This window comes from Telmatherina bonti, assembly GCF_933228915.1.
Source record: "Telmatherina bonti genome assembly, chromosome: 10".
Lineage (NCBI taxonomy): Eukaryota > Metazoa > Chordata > Actinopteri > Atheriniformes > Telmatherinidae > Telmatherina > Telmatherina bonti.
Window position 1 is genome coordinate 18524847 of NC_136628.1, and position 27174 is coordinate 18552020.

At 40.4% G+C, this 27174-nt stretch overlaps 1 protein-coding gene across 4 annotated transcripts in view; it reads left to right on the top strand.

The window, feature by feature from the left end:
- LOC306761857 (transcription factor COE1) overlaps positions 1–27174 on the top strand; it is a gene marked incomplete at both ends in the record, with an annotated part of 87661 nt that overhangs the window by 3098 nt on the left and 57389 nt on the right. For all 4 annotated transcript variants that reach the window (XM_079248171.1, XM_079248172.1, XM_079248173.1 and 1 more), the window contains 2 exons: positions 6283–6356; positions 10596–10664. In XM_079248171.1, coding sequence (XP_079104297.1) covers positions 6283–6356; positions 10596–10664 — 143 coding nt within the window. The remainder of the gene's footprint in view (positions 1–6282; positions 6357–10595; positions 10665–27174) is intronic.

Below are 27174 nucleotides of genomic sequence, written 5' to 3' on the forward strand. Positions count from 1 at the left end.
GACTCCAGGCGGTTTTGCCTGTGCTTCTCTTGCTGTGATTAGAGCAGGGAGGCAGTGAGCGGCTGCTGAAGAACAGGAGCGTCATTCTGCTGTTCACAGTGGGACGTGGAAAGATATAACGGCACCTCTGGGATTTGGTCGACTGAGTGGCAAGCATTTTCTGATGAGATCCAGTTTTCTGCTGTTTATGTTTTTGTTTATGTGTTTATTCCGAAGAGGCTGAGGAAGCAGCAGGAAGAGTTAGGACAGAGTCTGAACAGGCCAAAGACAGAAAGTTCTCTTTGTTTTTATTTTCTCTTCCAATTATCAGTCAGAATTAAGTCTGATTCTTTTCTCTTTTTTTCTTTTTTTTTTCTTTTTTTTTTTTTGTTCTGGGATGAACAGAGAGTGAGAGTTGTCTGGTGTGACCCAGACTGTGCATGTGTGGTAAGGTATATGGAGCCAAGAAGCCACGCTATGCACTGAATACTCGCTAATGTGACTCCAGGCTCTGACAGAGTCTCACATTACTGCTGCCACACTGCACCACATACTGTGTGTGTGTTTGTGTGTGTGTGTCTGGCAGGCCCGCGAGACCACACTGTGTCACAATAACACTGTTTAGCTTGAGCTCGGTTAGGGGACCACTAGTGGCACACAGTTGGGGATTCACAGCTACTGGAAGCTGAAGCCACCAACATACACACATAAGTTGAGTGATGTCTGAAAATGTGTCGCCTTCATCAGAGAAAAATCACTTTTCCTAAAGGTATGGATGAAGGTAGGTGTGTGTTGTACATGTCAATAAATGCAAGATGGAGATAAACTGAAAAACTAAGCCTGCTCAGTCAAGAGTGTGTATATATATATATATATATATATATATATATATATATATATATATATATATATATATATATATATATATATGTATATGTATATGTGTGTGTGTGTGTGTGTGTGTGTGTGTGTGTGTATTGGACGAGGGGTGAGAAGCATACAAAGAAATATTCTCAATGATGGGGATTCAGTGCAATGTTTAAATAAGACTGATGTGAGTCTCTGACTGGTATTCCCAGCAGCAGAGGAACATTAACAGGTGGTCAAACCAAAACAGTCATGTGGTTGGCTTAGCTGGTCAGTGATGTCATGGCTGCTGTTTCCTCTAACCACACACACTTGTTCCCAGTCATTGTTGTCTTGCCAAACATAGAAAACTGAAGCCACCCAGCAGCACCAGGTGGGATTGGTGTCTCCTGATCTTATTTTACAGCTGAAGATAAACGCAAAAACTTTGTTTCGTCCACCAAAAATCAGAAATTTTTCACTTACACACTGACTCTGTCAACAGCATGAAGCTTTTTTTTTCCTGTGACTCAAGTGGAAGCACAGTAAATGTTGAGTTAAAAAAAAAAAGCTGAACTGTCTCCTAAAATTGAGAAAAAACATCATGAGATATCAATATAAAAAAAACTGTTTTACATACACATTCAGATAATTCTTCAACCTTTAACAAACAATTTCCCGTACGAACATCATGCATTAAACATCCCCACACGGTCAAGTTGGTGCAGTCATGAAGAAGACCTGTTAATCTCCCCGGTCTAGACACGGCCGCAGCAGCAGCATACCTCCTACATATTTTAACGACAGTTAAAGTCCAGAAATAGAAGAAGATAAGAGAGGATAAGGGTGAAACAGTTGCAATGAGGTATAATACTACCGCTGCCACACTGGATAAAATGCATGGCTCACGAGGGATTTAAACGCTAAAGCCAAGTGCAGGAAATATTCCCCTCAGAATATGGAGGCTGCACCCTGGAAACATTATTCACTGCTCCACTGAGATCCTCAGTGAAAGATTGCGTAGCTAAAACAGCAGGTGGTCCGGGAGTGATGCCATTATTTGCTGCTTTTTAATATATTTAACTCAGTTCTATGCAAATGACTTGTCTTGAGATAAAGCATCTGGATGCAACTTTCAAGATTCTGCACGCCACTTTATGATGCAGACTTTCACTTTTCAGAGCTGATTGGTGCTGCTTTGTGTGGAAATCCTTACAAATCAGGATTGGTTTAGCTCCTCTGTTCTGCTCTGTAATGCAGATGTCTTATTTGGATGATTCTATTCTCGGTTCTTACTTTGCTGCCAGAAAACGTAACGCCAACTCCAATGTTAAAGCTCCTATTTCTGTTTCTCTTCTATTTTTGTATACCTAACTGTTTTGCTTATGTGCTGAGGGCCAGTACTGATTATGTTAAATGGAGGAGGTGAGCACCTCCCAGTTTTCAGAAGCGTAACACGGTGCTCATTGATCACTGCTCCATCCCGGAGAATAAAGCGTCTGTCACCGTGGCCCTGCCGGATCACTAGCTCGCTAGTCGACCTGACACTAACGCAGGGGGAAGTGTGTTCCCCTGCTTAGCAGAGCCTTGTTTACATGTCGCGCATGTCACGCTACTTCAAAGGTGCAGGAGAGAGCAGCAAAGATGCTGCCTGAAAGGCCCGGTGAGGTGGAGAGAGGGAGGAGACAGAGGTGGAAAAAGCAGATGAAAGAGAGGAGGCGAAGTGACAGGATGAAGCATCTGAGACGAACATGGGCCGCGATGGCAGGGGAAGATGCACATTTACACAAGAGCCTGTCACAAAAGGGCAGGTAAAATATTATATGTGAATTATTTTTAGTGTTGTCGGCTTTTCCTCTCAGAGTTCCACATGTCTGCAGGTGCCAAGCAGCACAGAGTTACCAGGAAATTAAGACCTCAGTTTACGATCCACAATAGCCAGGCTTGTACAACGCAGGAAGCGGCGTCGCTTCTGGAGTACAGAGACAAGACAAAGCAAGTTGTTAAAGAACAAGATGATTCAAAGGTTTGCAAAGCAAGGATTTAGCCGTAAGATAAACTGACCTGCTTACTTTGTAGATGTCTTGTCTGTGTGTTGGAATGATCTCGTTTACACTGCAGGATTTGTATGATGAAGATCAGTTTTATTAGTTTCCAATCAAAGTTTTGGAAATGTACAACTTGTGAGAACCAGACAGTTTTACATTTACAGATCTGTAAATCCTAAGACAGTGTGTTAGCAAGGTTAATAATGTGTTTTAGGCTTTTTGCTGTCCTTCAGCATACATATGACTGTAATGTTAAAGAGCCAGACTTCCACATCAAACATTATGTTGTCTAACAGAAGATAAGTCTGATCCAAGCACACACTTCTGTAGAAGCTTCAACAAATAAATATGACGCTAGTTCTTGTTCAAAGTTCAATGTTTGAGATTCTGAACTAAGTTTTTAGCCCCAAAATGAACTATTTTACTTTCATTACTCATCTTTTTCTACGACTTCCTCTGAATCATCCTGATTATTACAATTAATTATAATTCTTACAATTACATAAATGCTTCCATTAATTAGGAAGATCGTAGTTCTGTTCAAAATTCATGAAAAATATTCACGTTTTTGTGCTTGTGTTGTTGGTACCATGACATAGTTATAAACAGAATACCGGGAATGTGGTCTTAAAGAGACAGAAACTTAAGCTGAGTATTTCAGACACAAGGTGGTAAGGTGATGCTGTAGCAAAACATTAAAAAAATTATATACCGTATATATACCGTGTGTGTATATATACGGTATATATATATATATAAAAATATATATGAAGTATTGCATGTAAACTTATTCTAGCAAGCCCCTTGTCATGAAAATATTAGCATGAATAAACTATGGACTCTTTAAAATTATTTAATTGAATGGGCTCAAGGGGTTGTGTGTAAGTGTGTGTGGGTGTCATAGAAAGACCTCTAGAGCAAAAGGGAAGAAAAAAACAAAAACAAAAAAGATGTGAGAGCTACAGATTGAACCGATACATGTTTGTTGAGTCCAAGGTCACTAGAAGTTTCCCATGGCACAATGAGCAAGACTTCTCTGTGGCTGGAGCAGATTTCATCAGTGAAATTCTCACTTTTCCTACATTTACTATATTCAGATTAGCTTCCAGTGAACTGTAACCAGGGTAATTTCACGGTTCCAGTGTTGATAGAGAGGGACTACAGGCATATATCCAATGTCTTGAGTGGTGGATTGACCTCAGCAGTGTGTCAACAAAAGCTTCTTATCACTCTCTGAGTCCATTTTAAATGTTTTCAGTCTGGTTAAGTATTTATTTTAGTTTTTTTGTGGGGCCCCTTTTGGAAATGTTAGCTTAGCATTAGCTGCCTGCATGTTGTTACTGTTTCTGCTTTAAGAGCATATTGTTTTTGTTTTACATTACACATCATGCTTGCATTGCCTGGGTGTGTACAACCCCGGAGTTCTGGACCACCAAGAGGCTTTTAGGCTGCAGGTTCACATGTCAGTACATTTTCAGCAGGGAATTTCAAATGGGCTACAGGCACATGCATGAAAAATTATAACTGACAAGGGCCCCGGGTCCTGAAACACAAGGGGGCTCCAGTTCCTGAAAACACAGAAGGTACTAGAGACAACTAGCTATTAGAATGAAATGTTTTAGGCCACAATAATGTGATCACTGTTGCTACTTTCCATTAATGCTGCAGAGCTACCAGTTTCTGGGGGCCATATAGGACTATGAGGGGCCCTGTCTGCAGGATTTGTTCATGCTGGGGTCCCATGATGAAACATACTGGCCCAGGGGTCCCTGCCAGCAGATTATAGCCTCATTCAAAATGTCTGCCTGCTATAGGCTTCTCCTTCATGTGACTGTACGATGCCTCACACATCTTTGTTGCCCATTTTTGGAGTCAATTTTTTCCAAATGGAAAAGGATGGACTTTTTAAAAAAAAAAAAAGATGCCACTGGTGCCTTCTGTCTAGTGTCTGAATGATCATCAGCACAGCTTCAGTTTGACTTGACTAAGTGAAAAGGAGAGCGTTCAGTGGTTGAAGTAACTCGTTTATCATTCGTCTTGCTGAGTTTGACGATGAACTTTTAGAAGTTAACAGTTTATTTTACGCTCCATGACCTTAACAGTGATTACGCATAATTATTACATCTGAATCAGTTCAGCTCTTCATGTAACACGACACAGTGTTGCAGTTTTTAGGGCTCTTTAGCTTTCACCACAGGAACTTAATTCACTAATGTTAACTTGATGGCAGCAGGTCGTCTGAACCCGAGCTGAAGATTATTACAAAGGACAGAGAAACTTCCTCGCTGTTCCCTGAGAAAAGTGAGCTTGTCACTCGGTGAGACTTTCTGCAGTTTGGAATGACAGATCAAACAGACTGGAATAGACCAAAGACAGGCAGGGTGTGTAAACTGATTGATGGATAGCTTACTGGTGTGTGACTTATGCCAGAGCTCTACTCTGAGCTTCTAAACACAACCAGGAACGTTTTATAATGGAGACAGTTGACGCCTCAACTGGAACACCTTTTCAGAAGCAGAAAGTGTGGCCATTATGAATTTACAACTTAATTTGCTTGTGAGTTTCAACTTCAGAGATTCGCCTGCTCAGCATGTCAGCTGATGAGATGGGGTTGTTGTCTTGTGGATGTTCTAAAACAAGCTGTGTGTGTGTGTGTGTTTATGTGAAGGGAGGGTGGTGTCAGGCGGGCTGTGCTGAAACAATGGGTGTGAGCGTGTGCAGAGAAGGTGTTGCTACTGAACCGTATGTTCTTCGAGGTGAAGTGGAATCCAACCTGTTAATCTCACAAACACATTTCCAGCCTTCTTGTTATAAATTAATGGAGAGAAACGTCTGTGAAAAGAAACGTTTGTCCTTATTTTCACATAGTTTTTCTTTATGTTGGAGCTCTACTGGAAAGTGGTATAGGTTTATTTCTCTACCTTGGTAGATGTGGAGTGCAGTGAACTGAAACAAACAAAAAAAAAGATGCAAATGCTTTTGTACACATGCATGCACTGGTGAAGGCATTGACTGGCAACTTTTGGCAAGTGACAGTCTAGCTGCATTACTTTAAAATGTATTACATTTGATGTGATGCTTACAGTTGTTTTTTTTTAAAAATTCATTTATTTATTTATTTTTATATAGTATATAATTGAAAAAAAACAAAAAAACAAATAAAAATAATAATAATAAAAAAAAGATGCTTAGAGTTCTGGTTAAAAAAAAAAAAAAAAAAAGAAAAGAAAAGCATAAAATGACTAAACTAGGCTCTGATCGTCCCATCTGATCATTATAATTCAATCACACAAACATCGCCAGTTATGCTCCCCATCGTAACAACTGGATGTCTGCAGTAAAGATGCAGCCTTAAACCTTCGAGCTAACAATCTTCAACCTTTCTTGTGTCTTTGTCTCCCCTTGTCAGCCGATTGTCTATGAAGGCCAAGACAAGAACCCAGAGATGTGCAGAGTGCTTCTGACCCATGAGATCATGTGCAGGTGAGACGAGACTCCACACATCTCTTCATCATCTCAGATGTTCCTTACTATCCCTGCAGCGCAGTTTGTTAATCTGCAGAAAGTTCCCACTAATCACATCTTCATACATTTCTTACTCGGCTCCCCTCATTAACCCCCACCAACCCAGCCTCATAAACACACATGCACTTGAAGCCACGTTTGCTGAGGAAGATGAGTTTGCTCTCTCGTCGTTGTTGCTTTAATTATAATCTAAAGATGAATTTCTTCGGAAGTAGGTTGAGAGGAAAAGAGCCCTATTTTTAGAGGCATTTTACAAACCTATGCTATACAATAGAAAAATGTGTGTGCAGAAAAATGTGTGTGTGTGTGTCTTTGTGATGCCTGGTTAATTAGGACACAGAGAAACTCATTAGTCAATCTGAACCCTTCTGTTGTTTCGTGGCTAACAAATGGGCCTTCCTCCACAATCTGACTATAAAATATAGGCAGGGACTCTAACGTACACACACACAGGCATATTTAAAGACACAAAGAAGTATGCATATGCACGCACAGGCCTGCAAACGGCAGTTATAAAAATTCAAATTTAGCACATGAATTAGGTTGTTCCTATTTCTTGACCTTGTCACAGAAAACTTTAGCTGTAACAATATAAATGGTGGTTCATCTATATGCGCAAGCAGGGATTTTAGCAGCGAAATCAGGCATATTTTATTCTATAGCTCGCTGAATATTCCTCAGACTGCCCTGCTCCACAGGCTCGTGGAAATCCACTGAAATTCTAAAGTGATTTACAAGAAATTTATAAATAAATTGTATCTGGCAAAAGATTTTACCATAAGTTATTGTTGTTTATCATGTGGGGAGTGGATTGTGAACATGAATAAGTGGTTTTGCATTCCATCTGCAGTACACATGAATCTTAAGCAACACTGGCCTCCACACTGCGTTGTGTTTTTCCTGCACAACTTTTTTTTTTTCCCCCAAACCTTTCTTCTTGGGGAGCAAAAGTGCCTCTTCAACCAGTGTAAACACACTCCTGTCTTCAACAGCAGCTGAGGTCAAAGTTATGGCTGTGGCTTCATGTTCTCACATGCTGATTCTGCAACGGGAGCTCCACACACAGCTTGCAAAGTTGAATGTGCGCACACACAAAAAGCTCCCAGCGTCCATTAATCAGTGTGGCTTATTGTCACGGTGGCGCTGTTAGCCATATGCTCTCAGCCAATCTGCTAGCTCACAAAACTGGTTGGAGCTCTGGCATGAACATGTGAAAGGTTTTTCCTCAAAAAAAGGATCTCCGTATGTGATTGTTTCTTTCTTTTTTGTTTTTTTGGGTTGAGAGTAACAAACACAGTCTGGCAGAACAAACTTGTCACCCAGAAGGCTTTTAAATATTTCAAAGTTAGATAAAAAGTGAGTTTAATGATTGCAAATATTTGACATAACATAGTTGCAGTAATAGTTAAAAGTACAGATAGCACAGAAAATGAGATTTTTTTTTTATCCAAATCATGAAAGGCTAGATTTTGAAGCTGACAAAGCATTTTAAAAACTTGTGAAAGAAAGCTAGAAAAGTTACGTAATGGTTAAAAAAATGGACCCAGCTGAATATTTTACAGCTTGTTAGGTTAAAGAACGCTTAAGATTAGATTTTTCTTATTACAAAAATAACATAAATCAATTCTTTCATTCTCTCTCACTCATATTGTTAAAAGATTCTGACAATCCAACAAACATGTGGCTCAAAACTGAAAACTTAGTGAATGGCCATGATATACAGGAAGCAAAACATAGGTATAATAGCCTTATTACAGGGCTCTCCCACACTTTTAAACACAGTTCCACTGTTTCCACACAAGCGAGTGAGAACTCTACCATCAAAAGAAACAAACGGGCATTTTTGCAGACAAGGCACATTTAAATGAACTGAGATGAAGTGGAAAGCTGTCTTGTAGTGGAGTTGTCCTCCCTGTTATCAGTAGGCAGGATTCCTGGTAGGGATGCATTAGTGCACATGAAATTGAGAGTTTATGCATCTGCACTTTAAACCTGATCCGGGCTTTGGAGCAACATTTGATGCCATTCAAATGGCAAATTATCAAGAAAATCTTTGCTTATTTCCGCAAGATAATCCTAAACCCTGCATGCATGCATGTGTTTATTCAACCTCGTATCCCTGTAGGAAAGAATTGTGGTGATAAACTGTCTGGTCTGCCAAAATAAGCAGCTTAAACCCCTGCCAACAATACGTCATCTCAAGAAGTGGGATACTCTTGGTTTGTTGTACCATATGATTACTTTTTACCTCAAAACAAAACATAAATACAGCAGATGCTTCCGTTGGAGTGGCTTTCATGTAAAAATCTTTCTTTATTAAGTGATCATTAACAAAATCCATCAAGTATATTTCTGCTGAACATCTCATTTTAACAAACTATTTCAGGAATTGAAGCTTTCAGAAGGGGTTTTGTGTGCATGTTCATGTGTGTATGTGTGTGTGTGTGGTGAGATGTGTGAGATGCAGGGAAAGAGCAGATGATTAGATCACCAGGATCCAAAGCAATAAGTGCTACATTATCTCCATCCCAGCCCCTGTTTCCCTCTTCACCTCCCCTCCATTTGTAACATCTTCCATTCTGCTCCCTTCTCCTCTTCCTCCACTGTTAATCTCGTCTCTTCATCGACCCCATCCCCTCCACCCCTCCACAGTAACCCATCAATCCCCATACCTCCCACACCCTCCTTCGTTGATCTCAGCTCGTTCTTTTTTCTCCCCCTGTTTCCTTATCTCTGCGTTTATTCATCTCTAACCTCTCATTGATGCGGCGCTGTTCTGCGAAAGTTTTCCGCGCAGTGACCCAGTTCATAGCGCCGCAGAAAGCAAATGGCAGGGAGAGCAGAGAGAGCGGCAGAGTGGCAGATAGTGGAGACAATGAGTAAGGTGTAACATATCAGCCTCTTTCTTTCCACCTCTGCCATCTGTGACAGTGGGAAACCTGAGATGTCTCCCCTTCCTCCTCTTCCCACCCATCCTCCCCTTCCCCTTTCTTGTTTTCCCTCCCACGTTCACCCCTTTCACGCTTTATTGCCCCCCCCATCTTTATCCTCCTCCCTCCTACTTACACCTTTATTCATAATTGATGCACACAAAGAAAGGCTCTTTGACACACTTGTAGTACATATGTGTGAATTTTTGTATGCCAGCCAGGATTTTTGCTCATGTTGTGCATCCCACCCACATCTTTGAGCTTACAAGCTCTCACCTGTTCATCGTGCATTTTGGCACCACTTGAGGTTGCCGTGTACAAGCTTGAAAGGCACGCATGACCACTTTTCTCTTCCACTCTAATTAAACTTGCTTCCCTCTTTGTAAAATAAACCCCGATGAGGTGTTACCCTGTGTGACTTTATCATCTCGCAGCTCATTCAAGTGTTTTGCGGCTCTTAAAAGAGTTCCAGGTAAAGAATTTGTGACAGTTTCAGGTAATTAAAAACTATCATGATTCGTAGAGCCGAATGTGGGAAATTTAGAAACTTTTTCTGCTGTGAACTAACGTGCGTGTGAAATTTACTGGGAATGTTTGTAGTTCTGCAACAGAACAGTGTTTATGTGGATATCAAAGTGTCATCCAGATACAAAGGAGTGTCACAGTAGAGCATTGTGTTAAACTTCACCCCTCTTCTATTGTGTATCCTTCCACTGCGCCTTCTAGAGATAAACGATGAACAAGGATCCAAGTCAGCCACCTCTGATTGCTTCATGGCTCCTGTTACATACGTACCTATTGCAGGTGCACTCAGGGAGTGGACAAAAAATCTGTATTGGCCAGTCAGTGCTTGTGTAGTTAAATTCATCCATCAGCAGCTGACCGCTACTGATCACAACATGAACATACTTGTGTGATTTACCCTCAGTCCAACGTGTTCCCCTGCTGGCTTGTTTCTCTAAAACCTGGTGTATCTCTTTCATGCACTACATGCTCTCACTTTTCTGTGTCATAGAAGACTATTTTTAGCCACGCTGTCAGCGTAGATCTACTCAACAGACTTTCAGTAAAACTCCTTTTTTTTTTTCATAACTGATATGATCAAATGTGAATTTGCTAGTAAGCTCTCTGCTCGTACTGTCATAATATGCTGTAACACTCCAATTTAAGTCTAAATTGGAACTTTCATATAATGTGTTGAATCGTTTCTGAGTCAGACTCACTTTGCCCTGTGTCTTCTCCTTCTTTGACTCTTTTCTTCTCTTAGTCGCTGCTGTGACAAGAAGAGCTGTGGAAACCGTAATGAGACACCCTCAGACCCCGTTATCATCGACAGGTACTGACTCTCACTTTGCCCTTTCTTTTTTTTTCCTCTTTTTCTGTCCCCTGTGCACACACAGACCAGACATTGAAGGAAGGACTGTGCTGACCTGTTTGGGTGGCAGGATGGGACAAGATGTTTGTGTGGCTGGATGATCTGCTACTTACTGTAGTTCATTTTGCGAGACAAAGGGAAATTTCTCATCTATTTAAACAGTGGGAAAAGTGTCAGCCTTTTAAAAGTCCATACACACTTCCAGTACAAGTGAAAGTCCATTTCAAATATGTTTCCAGTGGTTTGTGAACAGGAGACAGGCTTGCATCTGGTGCAACCTAAATGCTTATACATTCCTTCAGATTCAGATGAACAAGCAGTACTTAGCTGAATGAACGTCTCCTCCACATAATGCAAAATTAAAAAGCTGTTTACAAGCGGGAGCTGTCTGCTGTTCTCCTTCTGTGTCTGTATGTCTGTCGCTCTTCCTGCCTGTCTGTCTGTCTGTCAGAGTGGAGGACTGAAGTTATCCCTCCCTTAGCACCCATCCCACCCCTCTTTCTGTCTCTCCTGCAGCAGCGCAGGAAAATGGGTCACGAGCAAAGAAAAAAGTGACAGAGAAAAACTGAAATGAGATCCAACCTTGTTTTAATCTGATTTCTTCTTGGCAGTTGTTTTAACCCTGTGTGAGCAGTTCTGACTGCAGGCATGTCGGTGTGTGTTTGAGTAATTCACAGGGAGACGAGTGAAATGTCCTCGTCACTGTCACCACATTAATACCAAACATGTTTTTAGTTGTGAGCAGCAGGAGATAAAACACACCTCAGCTAACTGTGCAGCATTGTGACTTCATGCAGATTAGCACTGAAAATTAGTCTCTTTTCAGCAGCATGACCAGATATGATGGGTTTGTGACAACACTCGGCTCTTATTTCAATATAGAGTGTATAGTAATGCACCTCTAACTTGATGTTATTGCATTATAAGTTTTAATCTTAGACTTGTAACCTTAAATCTGGGATGTTCAATATTGGCTTTTTTTTACCAACATACAATACGCCGATTTTGTCTCATCCCGGAATCAACCAAAACGGATATTTTTTGGAGAGACTTGTGCCTAATGAACAAAAATATCTGGAAAACTATACATGATATTGCTTATACTTAGTTATTTTGAGTCAGAGGAGACTTAGCTGAAGAGTTTAATATATAATATGTGCATGTTGTGTAAAAGTTTTGTCATTAAAAAAAGTGAAAACCCAAACCGATAATTTCCGATACTGCATTTTAATGTAGATATTGGTTGATAATATCGGTATGCAGATAATATCAGACATCTTTTCTTACAATACTCCTAAAGGTATGTGGTTTGTCTCTAGAGCTTTCAAGGCTTCTTGTTTTATATTTGTGGATATAAAACCACTTTTTATGCTTCATACAGAGTGGTTGAACAGTTACAGATATACAGATATGTAGACTTTATGCAAGCGGATAATAATCACTCACACAATTACACAAAAAACAAATTGTTTGAATTGTTTACTGCTGACAAATAACCACTTATGAACTAAAATGTTTATGCACACCTGGATGAGTTTCAGTGAAATTGCTCAGTAGGGCATGGCTGTGATGAAGGCTGAGTCCAGCTGGTTTAGTACAGTTTAGACTGAAGGAGCAGACAGACGTGTAAACAGGTTCTTTAGTTCTCAATGAAAAACAAGTATTTTTGTTACCATGTTACCTTTTTGTTCTTCATCAGGTCAAATATACATTGCATAATCTATTGTATTTTATGATTTTCCTTTTTTTCAAATCAAATCTTAAAAAAATGACATCAGGCCCTCACGGTAAATGCTATCTATATACTATATCAGTATATCAACCTAATATCTTAAACTCAGTCTAACCTTCAATATTCAGCCATAAAACATGATCCTATGTCTGTGTGTGTTCCTTACAGGGAAAACACGTGTGTTTGACTGAACACACAAACTAAAAAGTTACTTTTAAGGATAAAAAAGCGCCATACAGATTTTTAAAAGCATTTCATTGGGTGCTAAATAAGTATACACCCCTGCATACACACTGATTAGTTAACTTTTTTTTTTTTTCTTCTGTTTTGTTTTTTTTTTTTAGGAAATAAAACAGCTAAATGTATTTGTCCCGTTAGAACTTAAACTAAGCAAACTGGCAAAACAAACGTACAGACACACGTAAATAAAATGCTTTATGGTGACCTTAAAAAATGAGGGTTAAATATGTTCATATGTACATTGTGTGTGTGTGTTTATGAAGCATGTTACATTATCTGCACACTGCAGCCCTGTTCTTCTATTTTTTTGTCGGCTATCTCAGACATCTCAGCTTACGCTCCATTATATATTTGCCTGGAAGGTGTGTAAGTGAATGTGTGGAGATGTGTGCATGTGTGTATATAATTGTGCTGTGGGTTGGGCTGCGAAAAGAATAGCTGATATAATAGACAGGAACCAACAAAATAATAGAGAGAAATAATATGTGAGGCCCTGGACTATATGGAGCATAGATTTTCAGTGACTGATATATGCATAAGCTTTCGAATGTGTGTGTGGTGTGTGTCTGTGTGTATGTGCCTTTTTCTATGGCTAAAGTGAGAAGCTTAAGTGAATTCTGGGAGATGTCAGGGAACTTGGTCAGGATGGAATGTCAAGGTTACCCTGGATACCGTGGGATACTTCCTGTATCCCCCCTCCACTTTGCAGTGGTTCACAGCCTCTTAGTGTAACATCTGGAACTCTGCTGTCCGACACAAACATGTGGAAGGAAATGGACACAGAATAGTAATAGCTTTAAGTGTTTCACTGATTGTAAACACCAACGAAGTCGAGCAAAAAGGCCAGTTAGTCATAACCTTGCAGTCAAAAATGAAGATTTTCTTATTTTTCTTTGCAATTAGAGGAAAGTCATGAATTTTGGGGAAAATATGACAGATTTAAAACAGCACTGGAAGGGCTTGTAAATGGAAATACACTGTAGCTTAAAAAGAACTATATAAATAGGCAAGATAAGCAAACTATTTCCACCAATCTAACAATAGCTATGCAGAAATTTGAAAAGAAATGTAGGAAAACAAAGTGAGAAACAACAAGCTAACAGAAAATGCTGCTGAAGCCCTGCTGGTTTACAGCAGTGTCATCTAAATCACAACATGCAAAGAAGAGAACATAAAAAAACCCAAAAAAACATACCCCCCCTTTTAGTTCACCAGAATGACCTCACAAATCAACATGATAATAACAAGCGGTGGTCATCACTTTTTAGTGAACATTTCTGTTGGTTAAGTTCTCTCACAACATTTGGTCGCTCTCAGCACCACCCTTCTTAGTGGTGTCTGAATTAGATTGACAGCTGCTAGAAAACTGGGCCCAGACTGGAACGACTGGAAGGAAATACAAAGTAAACAAACCTGCCAGATTCTACATACATCAGGCAAACAAAAGCTTATCAGCAGTGGAATGCAAAACCATACCAGCATCTAAAAGGGACTTTCTTTAATTTTTTTATTGCTGTTTTCATAGTTTCGTGAAATTTTATTTTTTAGTAAATGCATAATCTATTAATAACACATAACATGTAACATTGATCTCTTTTCATGTTTTTTCAATGAAGACTTTCATATGTATTTAAATGCTAAAGCCTTGCTGTGTCTGTTTGATGGAGTGCTTTTTGGTGGTACACAAAGGACAAGTCAGATGCTGCATTTGAAGTTTTTTCTTTAAATTTCCCTCTACTTTTACAATCATTGCTACCAGTTTTTACTTCAGTGAAGTAAACCTAATTTTTACTCAAACTACATCCATTGTCCCGGGTGTATTTTAGATATTGAAGAAGTCTGAGGTGACTTTGGTGTGTTCTCAATAATTTGCTTCTTAACTTAACAAATAGCCTTTAACATTGACATGCAGACACACTGCTTTTCTGACTAAATTCAAATGAAAATGGATGCTAAAGACTACACTGATTTGTGACACCAAAGGATCCTGCCTAATCGCTGCATGCAAGATATTTACATTAGAATGCTTCAAAATGTCTGCCTGGTGAAGAACATATATGTTTAAACCCACTATTAAGGAATCAGATGCAGAGTGAACTGACTTTAAAAAGAAAAACTTTACAATTTTAATATCCTGTCCAAAAAAAATGCAATAAATAAGAAGCATCACAGTGTAACAGACAAACTACTGAGCACTTATTTGTGGATCCAAAGCGATAAAGTAGTGCGAAGAAAGACTTGCTGCATGTGACTGACAGCTCATTGCTTGGTGTCAGTAAAGATGTCAGTCCGGGTGTGCATTTGTGTGCTTGTGTGACTGACAGCTTGCTCATCACTGCAGTGTATGTGTGTGTGCGTGTGTATATTTGTGTGAGAGTGTGTGTGGCCCAGTTAATCCTTGTTGTGGCACAGTGAGTGTGTCACTGTTTCTCAGGGTTAATATAGGGTTAACGACATGCAACGATATCCTATCATACGCCTGCTTGACTCCTAAAGAGCCACATCCACTCTCCTCTGTGTGTGTGTGAGTACTTCTGTGTGTGTGTGTGTGTGGTTTTCATTCAGTTTTGCCTTGTAAATTTCTCTGTCTCCACAATCAACATCTTCATCACGTCTTATTCCATTTCTCCTCCGCGACATACATCCACGTCCCCCCACCTGACTTGATCATTTCTCCCTCTTCCTTACCCTTCCTCCAGCTCCCCCATTCTTTCTGCATCCCCCTTTTCTCTTTTTTCCTTCTTTGTTTCAGTCTCTCTGTGGCCCTCAGGGGTTACCTACCTCACTGCTCAGCTTGCTGCATGTTTAGACTTCTACAATTGGCTTAATAAGCTCAGGCTGTGTGTGTTAGAGTCTGTGTGTGTAGTTTAGGGGGGTTATAGTCTCAGGCGGTGTGTGTTCAAGGCTTAGATCAGTGTCAAGACTTGAGTGGGGCAGTTTGCATGTGTGTGTCTGTGTGTGTGTGTAGGGGGTGTTATGTGAACCAGTGTGTGTCGTCTCAGAGTCTAAAGGGGCCCACATAAGCCTGAGGGTTTAAGGGGTTCCCTGTATGTGTGTGCGCGCTCTTGTCTGAGGGTGTGTGTGTGTGTGTGTGTGTAATCTATAGGGTTAAGAGGGGTCACAGCTTGAGGAAGAGATGATGGGAAAGGAGGGATGGAGGAACGATAGGACGAGGAGGTGATGACGATGAGACAGCATTTAGTGGGAGTAAAGAGAAGTGAGGAGGCTGAGGCAGACAGAGGGGAGAGGAGGAGGAGGAGAAAGAGGAGGAGGAGGAGCAGAGCATGGTTTGTTTCAGGGGATAAGAGCTTCAGTCTGGGGAGTCCTGTCAATCAAAGATCGCTGAGTCGGGGAGGCGGGGGCGCTGTCAATCAGCTGTAAGAGGAGAAAGGGAAGGTGGAGGGAGGAGAAGGTGAAGAAAGGCGGCAGAGGGAGTGAGAGGGATCATCTAAACGATCTCTTCATCTTCTCCGCCTTTGTCTTCCTCACTATCTCTCTCACTTGCCCTAGTTACCAAAATATCTCTACCAACCTGGTATGTCACTGTTCGCTCAGCTGTCACCATCTGACATATGCACACACACACACACACAAACACACACACACACGTCCAAAACAGATGATGAGTTAATTTGCCTACTTCTGTCTTGACCTGTCCTCATTGCTCCTTTTCTCTGTTGCCCTCCTTTCTTCCAGATCTTCATCCTCTATATTTCTAAATTAGCTTCGCGTGGCCAGAGTTAGTCGCAGTGATGTCAGTTCTGTCATACTGTTTCATGGAAATGAGGAATTATCTAACATATATAAATCTCACATTAATACGGCATCTGTTGTGTGTGTTGCACCATCTTGCAGTACCGCCATTATAGGTGGCAAGTCCTCATTATGTATAAGTCCATCTTATCCAGAGATCAGAAAGTTATTCTGTTTTTCATATTAAACAGACATTGGTGCAAAATTATATTGTTTATCTGTCAGAAACTGCTTTTGATGATCGGTAAACCATAAAACACAATTCCCGTTACAATATGAGATCAAAAGTTGGTAAAGACGTAGTTTCAGACTGTTTTGTCACATCCATGACATAGTTTTCTTATTATTAATTTAGGCTACAGAAAACTGTGTGCATGATCTTTTGGTGTTACTGACTGAATGTTTTTGATGTTCTGCTCACAACATTGCCCTAAAAACAGCAAATAATTTTACGTCTCGCAGTATTTCTTAAATATTTACTCAAAAATATCACAGCTCCCTGTCACTTCGTCCATTAGCATTAACTAGCATAATAAATGTTGCCTGTTGTTCCACATTTAGCAAGTTTAGAAATGCACACTGCATTTCCCAAAATTCACTGTATTTAGTTGTTTAGTATAAAATCCCATGCGATTTTCCCTCTTCCTGCTTCCTTCCCAAAGCAAAAACGCTGCCATTAGTTATCAGCATCAGCTACTAAGCCCCCTAACAACCCCACAACACCTCAATGTCAGGCTGCAGCTATCTATAAAGTAAAGCTCCATATATATGTGTATATCTATCTATCTATCTATCTATCTATCTATCTATCTATCTATATATATATATATATATATATATATATATATATATATATATATATATATATATATATATATATATATATATATATATATATATATATATGGCCATGAGATGCATGGAGATGAGCCTTATTGGAAATTATTTGTACTACTGCCATAATTCCAGCATTCACTTCACATTTTGTTTTGGTGTGTGAAATTGTGCAGAAAAGAAAAGGAGGAAGAAGGAGAGAGGAGAATGTTTTATTCATCTATCTCATTTAGTCTCTCACTGTGCACCTGTCCTACCATTTAGAAGCTCAGCACTCACTTATTTAGTTTAACTGCCTGCTTTTAATGGAAAGACACACACATATGTAGTTTTTTTTTGTTAGTTAAGTGTCTAAACCAACTTATTCATGGTTAGAACTGAAGATTGTGTTGTCTTGTTAGTTCCGGGAGCAGTTGTGGATTGTTTTTTTTTTGTTTTGTTTTGTTTTTTCTTTCTTCTCCCTTTTTCTTCTAATTTATCTATTTTTCATTATCTCACTGTTTTCTCTTTCTGATTGTTTATCTGCCTGTAGTAGAGGAAGTATTTGTCTTTAATCCTCTCTTCCTTTCCATCTCCCAGCAAATATCTAAAGGCCAAGGTTGAAAGCGGATGAAAAATCCTGAGATGAGGGTTATTCTGTTTGTTTTGTTGTGTTTTTTCGCTTTTGTTAGAGAAGGACATACAGAGCTGATGATATAAAGTTTTCCTAAAAAATTTATATTTGCTTTCTGTTTTTCTATCAGCGCTTCTGTCTGCATGTTTTAGGAATGAGGCGGGAGAGATTAGCTGGAAAACTGCCACAGGGAATAGCTGGAGAGGGTCTACACAGATGTGCGCAACCATCTCACAGACACACACACACACACACGCACACACTCTTCCATTATTCTGTTCACTATGTTCCCCTCTTTCACCTCTCTCATCCTCGCTTTCCTGCCTTCCTGCTCCTGTCTCCCACCATACACCCCTGACAGACATACACACCCTCAGGCAGGGATCACGTTACCCTAAAAGCTACAAACACTGGCACGATGGCCTGAAACACTAACGCTTTCCCATCTGGTCTTGTTGAGGCCGTTATGATGCCTCAGTGACTGCACTTTAATAGGCCTCATGTTGTCAAAAACTACAAGGGGCTTAATGAATTGGGTACAATTTTCAGTGTATTTGTCCTCGGAATAAGTGAAAGTAGAAATTTACGACTACTACACTACAGAAAACACGTCCATTAAGGGCATGCATTGGTTCACAATCCAAAATGTGTTTCCCTGAAAAAAAAAAGAAATTTTTAAATGTGAACAATGTGAAAGATAACATACACAGATACATTCATTATGCAGAGTGTCTGTGTGTTAACACATCCATGACAGAAAGAGACAAAAAATGACAAGAAAAAACCTATAATAACAAAAAAAAAACATACTAAGAAGATCTATAGATAGATAGATAGACAGATAGACAGATAGATAGATAGATAGATAGATAGACACACAATAGCTCCTTAAAATGTAGTACATAGATCCAACAATGAGATGAACTCAGTTGGGACCACCTCCTGATCCTTTGAGACTTGCCCTCTGAAAAGGGATGGCCGTGATAAAAAATAATGTATTAAACTGTAACCTAAATGGTTTTGTAACCACCCTCATATGATGTTATCAGCGAACCAGGTAGTTAAAAGCACACACCTGGAAGAAAATGTCTGAAATATCAGTGATAACAACACATTTTTCTTCTTTGATTTGAGAACTATGCAGCTTGTTAAAGGAAACATTATAATAATGTTTTCTCCAAAGCGGCTGAGCTCAGGTTTGCTGTACTTCCCTCTCGCCATTTGTGTGCTTATACTTCAGAGGACCTTGCTATAATGTTATTTTTTAGGGTATCAGTGACTTATTGTATGTTTTACCTATGTATTTGTTTAGTTTTTAATATATTTCTTTAGTTCAAATTCAAGTTAAAGTAAAAATGCAGAGATGCAGGGTTGAAGAGTGAAATCAGATACATTCCACCAGCAACCCATTAAAGGTTTCTACTTTACTGCCATAAAATTCAGGTCAGTATCCTTTTTAAATCAGAAATGTGGATCGGATTAAGGCTACATATTTAAACTTACCACAAATAATTTCAGGCCGACTTCCACTATGAAGTATACATGATATCATAATGGAGAAAAAGCTGAGAAATCTCTTTTTGTTAAATCTATTGAAGCTTTTTTTTTTCCATTCAGTTTTCTCACAAATTAGTTGTATGCATGTTTAACCCTGACTGACTGATGTGTGTATTTTTATGTGATACGTGGATAACCTCCTGGTGGGCAGTGTAACTGTGGTTAAAGGCCTCTGGGTTCCTGCACAGAGATCTCTCTTACCATGCTCCCATTGCCGGACAGCCGTTATCCTTTCACCTTCTCTCTCTCTCTCTCTCTGTCTCACATACACACACACACACACACACACACACATGGAATTAAGGGGAAGAGTACAGTGGCTCATTCACCATAGGTGGTTGCTGATGGTGTGTGTGTGTATGCGTGAATATCTTAAGCTCTGTCATTAAAAGGCAAACACATTTAGTTTATCTGGAAACTCCCTGCAGACATACACACCTACACCCCCCCCCCCCCCCCCCCCCCCCCCCCCCCCTCCACACACACACACACACACACACACATTAACAGACATACTGATGAGAACAAGAATTTTCCTTTTACCACAAAGTGTGCTGGTGGTTGATGGGTTTCAGGAGGCCAAGCAAAGAGTGTGTTTACTTACTGTATGAGAGTTTGTACAACTGTAAAAAGGAATTTGTAGAGGCGAGGAGAGGAGCGGAGAGGGGAGGAGAGTACAAATGTGCCAGCCATGCATCATTTCATTATTAATAGCCATGTCGGAATAAAAATGCTAACCTTGTCCGATCTAACAGACGGCTGAGTCTGCAAACGTTACACTCTCCTCTGTGTGTGTTGGAGAGACACTAGTCCACAATGAGGTCTTGTTTCCCTTTGTTCAGGTTCTGCAGGGCAAGCTGGTGAAGTCATCGTAACCCACACAGGTATAAATATCTGTGTGTGTGTGTGTGTGTGTGTGTTTGGGCAGTGTTTCCCGTGTAGAGCACAGCAGGAAGAGAGCACCAGTGTCCCGCAGAGAGGGGCATTGTTATCTACCTCCGAACACACACAAATGCATCACCCCTCCCAGACAGAGCTGCCTGATCTGCACACTGCCTGTGTCGCTATGGCAACATGCAGCACACGCCCAAACAACAACAAACAAAACGTATTGCACTCCCAGACAAGAAAACAGAACAAAAAACATCCAGATACTGTCATAACTGTGCCGAGATGGACCGTTGTGGCTTTGCGACGTCTTTCTTTTATTTTCATCAGGCTTACCAAGTACACACAAACACACGCACAAATATGTACAGAGAGGCTGCAGAGTGGGGTCTTATGGAGCTGCGGAGGTGTAATCTGTCAGACAGGAAGCTAGCGGGGTCAGAGGTCATCGAGCTCTAATCGATTAGCCGTCAGTTACTGCGGTAGTGGAGAGGAGAGCGCAGCTGTGGCCTGCGCTCTACAGCGTGTGTCTTTTACACTTAAGTGTTTAGATTTTTAACCTCATGGGTGCCTATTAAGAGCAGCCTATGTGTATTTGTGTGCCTGTGCTCATGTACCAGTGTGTGGGTGCGTGTGCATCTTGGGCTTATTGATCAGAAAGAATTCTAGCTAATTCTTTTGGTCTGACCCGCTGAGGTTAAATGCCACCCCCTGCCTCTCATTCGCTGTCTCTTGCTGTATCTTTCTCCAAGCTGTGAAAGCGAGATAGGAACACTTGAACTCAGGTCAGGCTGCGTAGGTGTCAGCAAGCTTAAATGTTAAACTTGCTCTTATCATCTTGTTGTTTATTTAAAATGAAAGACAGCTTCTGTAAATCTGCATTTTTTTTCTCCATGCCCTGTGGCTTTGGCATGAGCACTGCTGGTCTTCCTAGGATATTTATAATATAATGCTTGCTTTGATCAGAAAACTGCCCTGGAAGCTACACGATGACAGCAGCTCGGTGCAGGTGGTGTTTGTGTTGTCAAAAAAAGATAGAAAAATTACACTTGAACTTAGTGCTTCTTAGATGCACTTGTAGGTACTCTGACTATGGATTGTATTGCGTGGAAGAGGAGAAACACAGTCCCCAAAGGTCACAGAATGATTTATTTGCTTCCTGCAGCTACAGTTTTATTTAACCATTTTATAGAGGAAGAACACACTCATATGATGTTTGTGGTATGCATGCTTCCTGCATCTGCTTTGGTTGAAAAACAGAATCAGAGTCTCTGTTTTGTGTAGCATCCCATACATACCATAAGACAGGTAAGCAAAGTTAAAACTATCATCACTGTATTAATACTAAATACGAAAAGCAGCATTAGAAAAGAAGAAGCTAAGCACTCGTGTATCACCAATACAAACAGCCAGTTTTGAATCACAGTATTATCGTATTATGCTCACACCAGGACACTGGATAAACTAAGTAAAACAGAAAAGTGATGTAGTTCTGAATTATGTTCAGTAAACTTAAAATAATTGCTGCAGTTTTACTGTAAAACACTTCATGGGGAACAGTGCTGATGCAGCTAACATCAGGAAACTAAAGTTAGAGAATGCTTGTGGTGATCCCGAAGCAGGCTGGCATGTCGCAGCTGTTAATAGCAGTAGGCAGCAGGTGATAATATGTCGGTGTCGCCGTGCCAGTGTTATTTGTTTTGGAAAGTTCTGTGTGATTCTAGTGCTTGATCAGAATGTGGAATTACATACCCTGATCTCTCCAACTGGTTTCAAGGGGTTAGTACCTGCCAAGACTGCTCACATTTATGAAGAGAAAATTAAAGCCGGGGCTGTTTGGTGGCGTAGTGGTTAGCACTGTGGGCTCACAGCAAGAGTGTGGAGTTTGCATGTTCTCCTTATGTATGCGTGGGTTCCCTCCTGGTATTCCTGCTTCCTCCCAATGTCCACAGACATGCATGTTGGGTTAATTGGTTACTTTAAATTGTCCCTAAGAGTGAGTGTGAATGGTTGTTTGTCTCTCTGTGTTCCCCCTGTGATAGACTGGCGAGCTGTCAAGGGTGTACCCTCCCTTTTGCCCAATGATTGCAACGATAGGCTCCAGCTTCCCCACAACCCTTAATTGGAATAAGCGGTTAAGAAAATGGATGGATGGATGGATAGATGGATGGATGGAAATTAAAGCATGAAGTCTGAACAGTAGTGTTTCAAATTGTATGCACTGCATGTAACACATGAAATTGTAATTTAATTGTAATAATGGTTAGTTAAATATTATGCAACACCACTGGCCATGTGGTTTGACTAATTTTGTTGTCATTTTGTGATAAAAATAGCCACTTTTGCTACAACATCCTACAATACGAGTAAAAACTACTTTTTTTCCATTGTCAAGAAAGGAGACTATAATTTGGATGAAGATCATTGTCATTTTTATCCTTATAATATACTATATGTGACTATAGTTTTCATTTTGCAGCAGGACCTTATGTTTTGTCCAAACACTGCAATGTCTGGACACTGACATCAGTTTATTTCATGTTTATTTCACCCTTTTCATTAGAAATAGTTCTTTCTACTTGGACCTTTGCATTTAAAATCATGGTCTAACTCTGGACCATATTCTCTGTCCACTGTTGTGTGAATCTGTCTCCCATATCTGTGTCCCTGCGGCTAATTATAAGTCCCTCACAGTCGGTAGGTCTCATGGGAGGCTGGTAGGTGAGGAGCAGGAGGCATCAGGGGATTAGTTTTTAGAAGGTTTAGAAGGTGACCACCTCATTATATGTCTACATGTTATAATGATTTGTGGTATGGAGAGTCTGTGAGTGTGAGACTGTGTGTGGTGTGTGTGTGTGTGTGGTGTATTGGGGGGGGGGGGGGGGGGGGTTATAATGATTTTCAGAGTCTCCTCTTTTGGGAGCAGCAATGTTTGTAGTCTTTCTCCAGAGACTTGAGCTCATGACCTTTCACCTTCCTAACTACACCCAAACCCTAGTTCCTGAGATTCCCCCCATTTGGAGATGCCCCCCCCCCCCCCCCCCCCCCCCCCCCCCCCCCCCCCCACACACACACAACAAACACACACACACACACACAGAAGGGACTAATTCTCTTTCATGGCTCAGAAGTGATTGTAGAGAAATTGCAGGTTTTAACTGCAGCTAAAAGTCAGATTTATCCCCATCAGTGGAAATATGCTCATGTTCTCTGTGTGTGTGTGTGTGTGTCGGCTGTTAAGCAGTAACAGATAGCCTGAGCACGATGTGTGGTGATGCTGTCATTACCGTTGTGCTTCTCCACTGATGTGCCACGGCTGATGTCACACGCTCAATTGGCCCCGCCGACAGCCGCCATCACTCAGACTGTTTACTCCACTTTTACTACAGTTATCACTCACTTGCTGTCACTACTGACGCTGTGACGACCAGACGCCCTGTGCCGCTGCAGGAACCACGCGCCGAGATAACACCAGAGGCACACAAGCCTTCACACACACAGCGGGTGCTGCCTGGGCTCTTTGTCTTCCCCATCAACACACGGAAACGCTTATTTAAGCAGAAGTGTGTGTGTTTGGAGGAGTTAGAGGAAGAGACGGGGGGGGAGCATGAAACAAAATAACTATGCCTAGATTTACTGTTGCATTGTTTAGTGATTATTTTGTTTTTTGTTTGTTTATGTCACTGTTTTGCTTATGCAACCGTGTGTGTGTGTGTGTGTGTGTGTGTGTGTGTGTGTGTGTGTGTGTGTGTGTGTTGGTATATGTACACTTAGGAAAGTGCCTATTGAATATTGTGAATTAGCTTCTGTGTTTACTGTAAATGAATCTACATGAACAAGTATGTGTTTGGCTGCTGTGTGTGAGTTGCACGTCTAAATGAATCTAGGTTGTGTGTCTTATTTTCACATGATTAACTAAGTCGCGTCCAGGAGACCGCTCCCTTCACCTCAGCCCGTGCCTGCCCATGAGGCCGAGTGCAAGTGGGGGAACACTTGATTTATGCCGGCTGAATATGTAACGAGAGGTTGTAAATTCACTATCCGAGGCTACATGCATCACTATTCTGTTCTGTCATTATTTAGGCGTCACCTTCATATATGAGATGCTAATTGGTTAAATTACCAGGTTAGTTCTGGAGATTTATGCCCAGCTAACGAGAGAGGTGCACGGGGAGAGAGGTGGGGGAGGTGGGGGAGGAATAACTGAGGAGGTGGTGTAGGGGACTGAGGTTGGAAAAGCAGGAGAAGGTTGACAAAGAAAGCTCCGGTGGGAGGACAGGAGGAGTAATGAGCTCAGGACTTTATTTTTGAAGACAGGCATTTTGTTCAATTGATACTCGAGCAGTCATGTGAATTCTTTCATCCGCAGGTTCAGACGTTTAACCACGAAACTGACTTGTTATTGACTCGTTATTTGAAAAGTGTGTTTTACTCTTAATATGAGTATAGCTGTACTATTCATTACTTGGAAGCAGAGTCTATTTTAGTGATTGCTAACTTATGCAACATGTCAAAACAGTCAATATCACCTCTAACACATGCTTTGGTCTGGACCCTCCTACCTGTACTTTTAGCTGTGGATCTGATGCATACTAACTAGCTGGTAATGTTCCAGGATTCACTGAAATGTCTCCACATTCATTCCCGAGTACAAGGTCATCTTTCATCAGCTGTCAGAGGGGTGAACAAGTCTGGTTTCAGTCCAAACTTCTTATAAACCACCTCTTGGTCAGATACCTTTGGCCTCTGGACTCTTGGTTCAGGGTTAACTTTACTTCTCAGAAATTTAGGGTTTGACAACATTGTGTGTTTTAATTATTGCAATATATTTTCATTTAGTTCAAAATTAAACTGCTGCAAACCTGTTTTGTTCATACAAAACACTAATAAAACATGATTAAAACATTCTCAGGAGTCACACCTTGGTCTGGAACAAACTTCCACAGTTCATTTCACCATCATCTCTCATCATACCTCATACAGAGTTCATAAGGTATGAGGAAATTGGAGTTTGCGTGGAGTCTGGGGAAAAGGGACAAATTTCTTACTTCTTAACGAACCAACATGCTTCCTTAATATAGCTGTTGGTCTCTCTGATGAACTGAATGGGACGTGGTGGGTTCTGACCAAGCGGCAACCTCTGGCGGTAAAAAGTGAATTCTCTGCTGAAGTGGCAAAAGTTGCTCCTCATCTACTAGGAGCTCCAAAAGGGAGTCAGTCCCTACAGTGATGTTACAGAGGTTCCATCCACCTTTTTACATACAGTCTATGGTTCTAGTTTGTTAATAAACCGCCTGATCTGATAGATCAGATGACATAACGATGTGCACACATCATTCACAATGCAGATTGTGTTAGACGGTACCAGGTAACAGGATCAACCCGGATCCTGAAACTGAAGTATCATGAATTAAGAATGATAACTTATCTGCTTTTATGAACAGACTAACAAAAAATGGCTGTAACCTGTTTTAATTCAGTCCCTTTTGTAATAAACAGCTTTTTAATTTGATGCAGAAAATAAATGTTTTATATCTATAAGAACTAATGTTGACTCTCTGGTCTAAGTAACTTCAACACAAAATGCTATTTTTGGTAAACGCTTAGAACAAACCGATGAGCCTAAAGAACCTAACAAGCTCAGAGGAGCTGCCGTGAAATGCAGTTTGTTTTGACATTAAATTAGTGTTTAGCCATAGCTTTTACATTATATATATATATATATATATATATATATATATATATATATATATATATATATATGTATATGTATATATATAAACTGATAGAAATTTTCAACAGTTGGATTTACTGATGTAAATAAAACAACTATCTGACATCAGATTGTAGTGTTTAGGCAGTTCCTTTGTCATGGGTGGATAGCATGTCTTGATGTAAAATAGGTTATGTACACTAACACAATCACTCACATACACTTGGGAAACAATATACATCGTTTCACTACCTCCCCATGTGCTTCGTCTCCACCTCTCTTTCGACCATCTGTCTACACTCAGTGCCAGCCGGTAATTAGTCTCTGTAAAGTCAGTGTAGTGAGGAGTCCCTGTGTTTGGGTGCTGCTGTCTAGTCGAACACTGGGGAAGGGGGGGGGTTAACAGCCTGGGTTTTATCTGTCAACTTTGTTGCTGTTATGCAACACTCCAGGGTTAAGGTTAAATCTCAAGAGATGCAAGCAGAGTGCAACTCTATTTACTAGTCGAATCTGTTTGTTTGCCTCAGCAAACCAGCCGCAGCACATTCAGAGAGAAAGGAATTCAATTTCTTTTGGGTTTTTTTCTTTTCTTGTAATTCCCATCTTTAAACACTTTTAAAGATGCTTTTGAATTGTGGCTGGTTTTGTGTGTGAACGGTGTACTCTGCAAAAATGTTGTAAAAAAAATTCAGATTTTTTTGTGGTTCATTTAATTCCTGACAAAGAATAGACAACTTCTCAAATCTATGATTTGCTACTAATTGCGATTCATGAAATGCTATCTTAAAGACACACTACGTAATTTTCAGACCTTAATACTCCATGTTTGTGACTCGTTTGATGGTACAGTTACATTTATTATGCACATATCTGGGGACGTTTCTAGCCAGAAGCATAATGAGGCTAAGAAACCGACCTTCACATCTCTTTGTTCCACGACGCTGCACAACACTGCAGCTGAGATTTGCTTTTTGCAATCAACTCACTCATAATCCATGGTCAAGGGGAGTAAGATGCAACAGCTGAACAACAAGGTGAGGGGCAGGCAGAGTAACTGAACTTTAAAAAAAAAAAGACATCTGCTAAGTCAGAATGTACAAGAAAGAAAATCTGAAACCACCAAAGATAAAACTTGGACAAG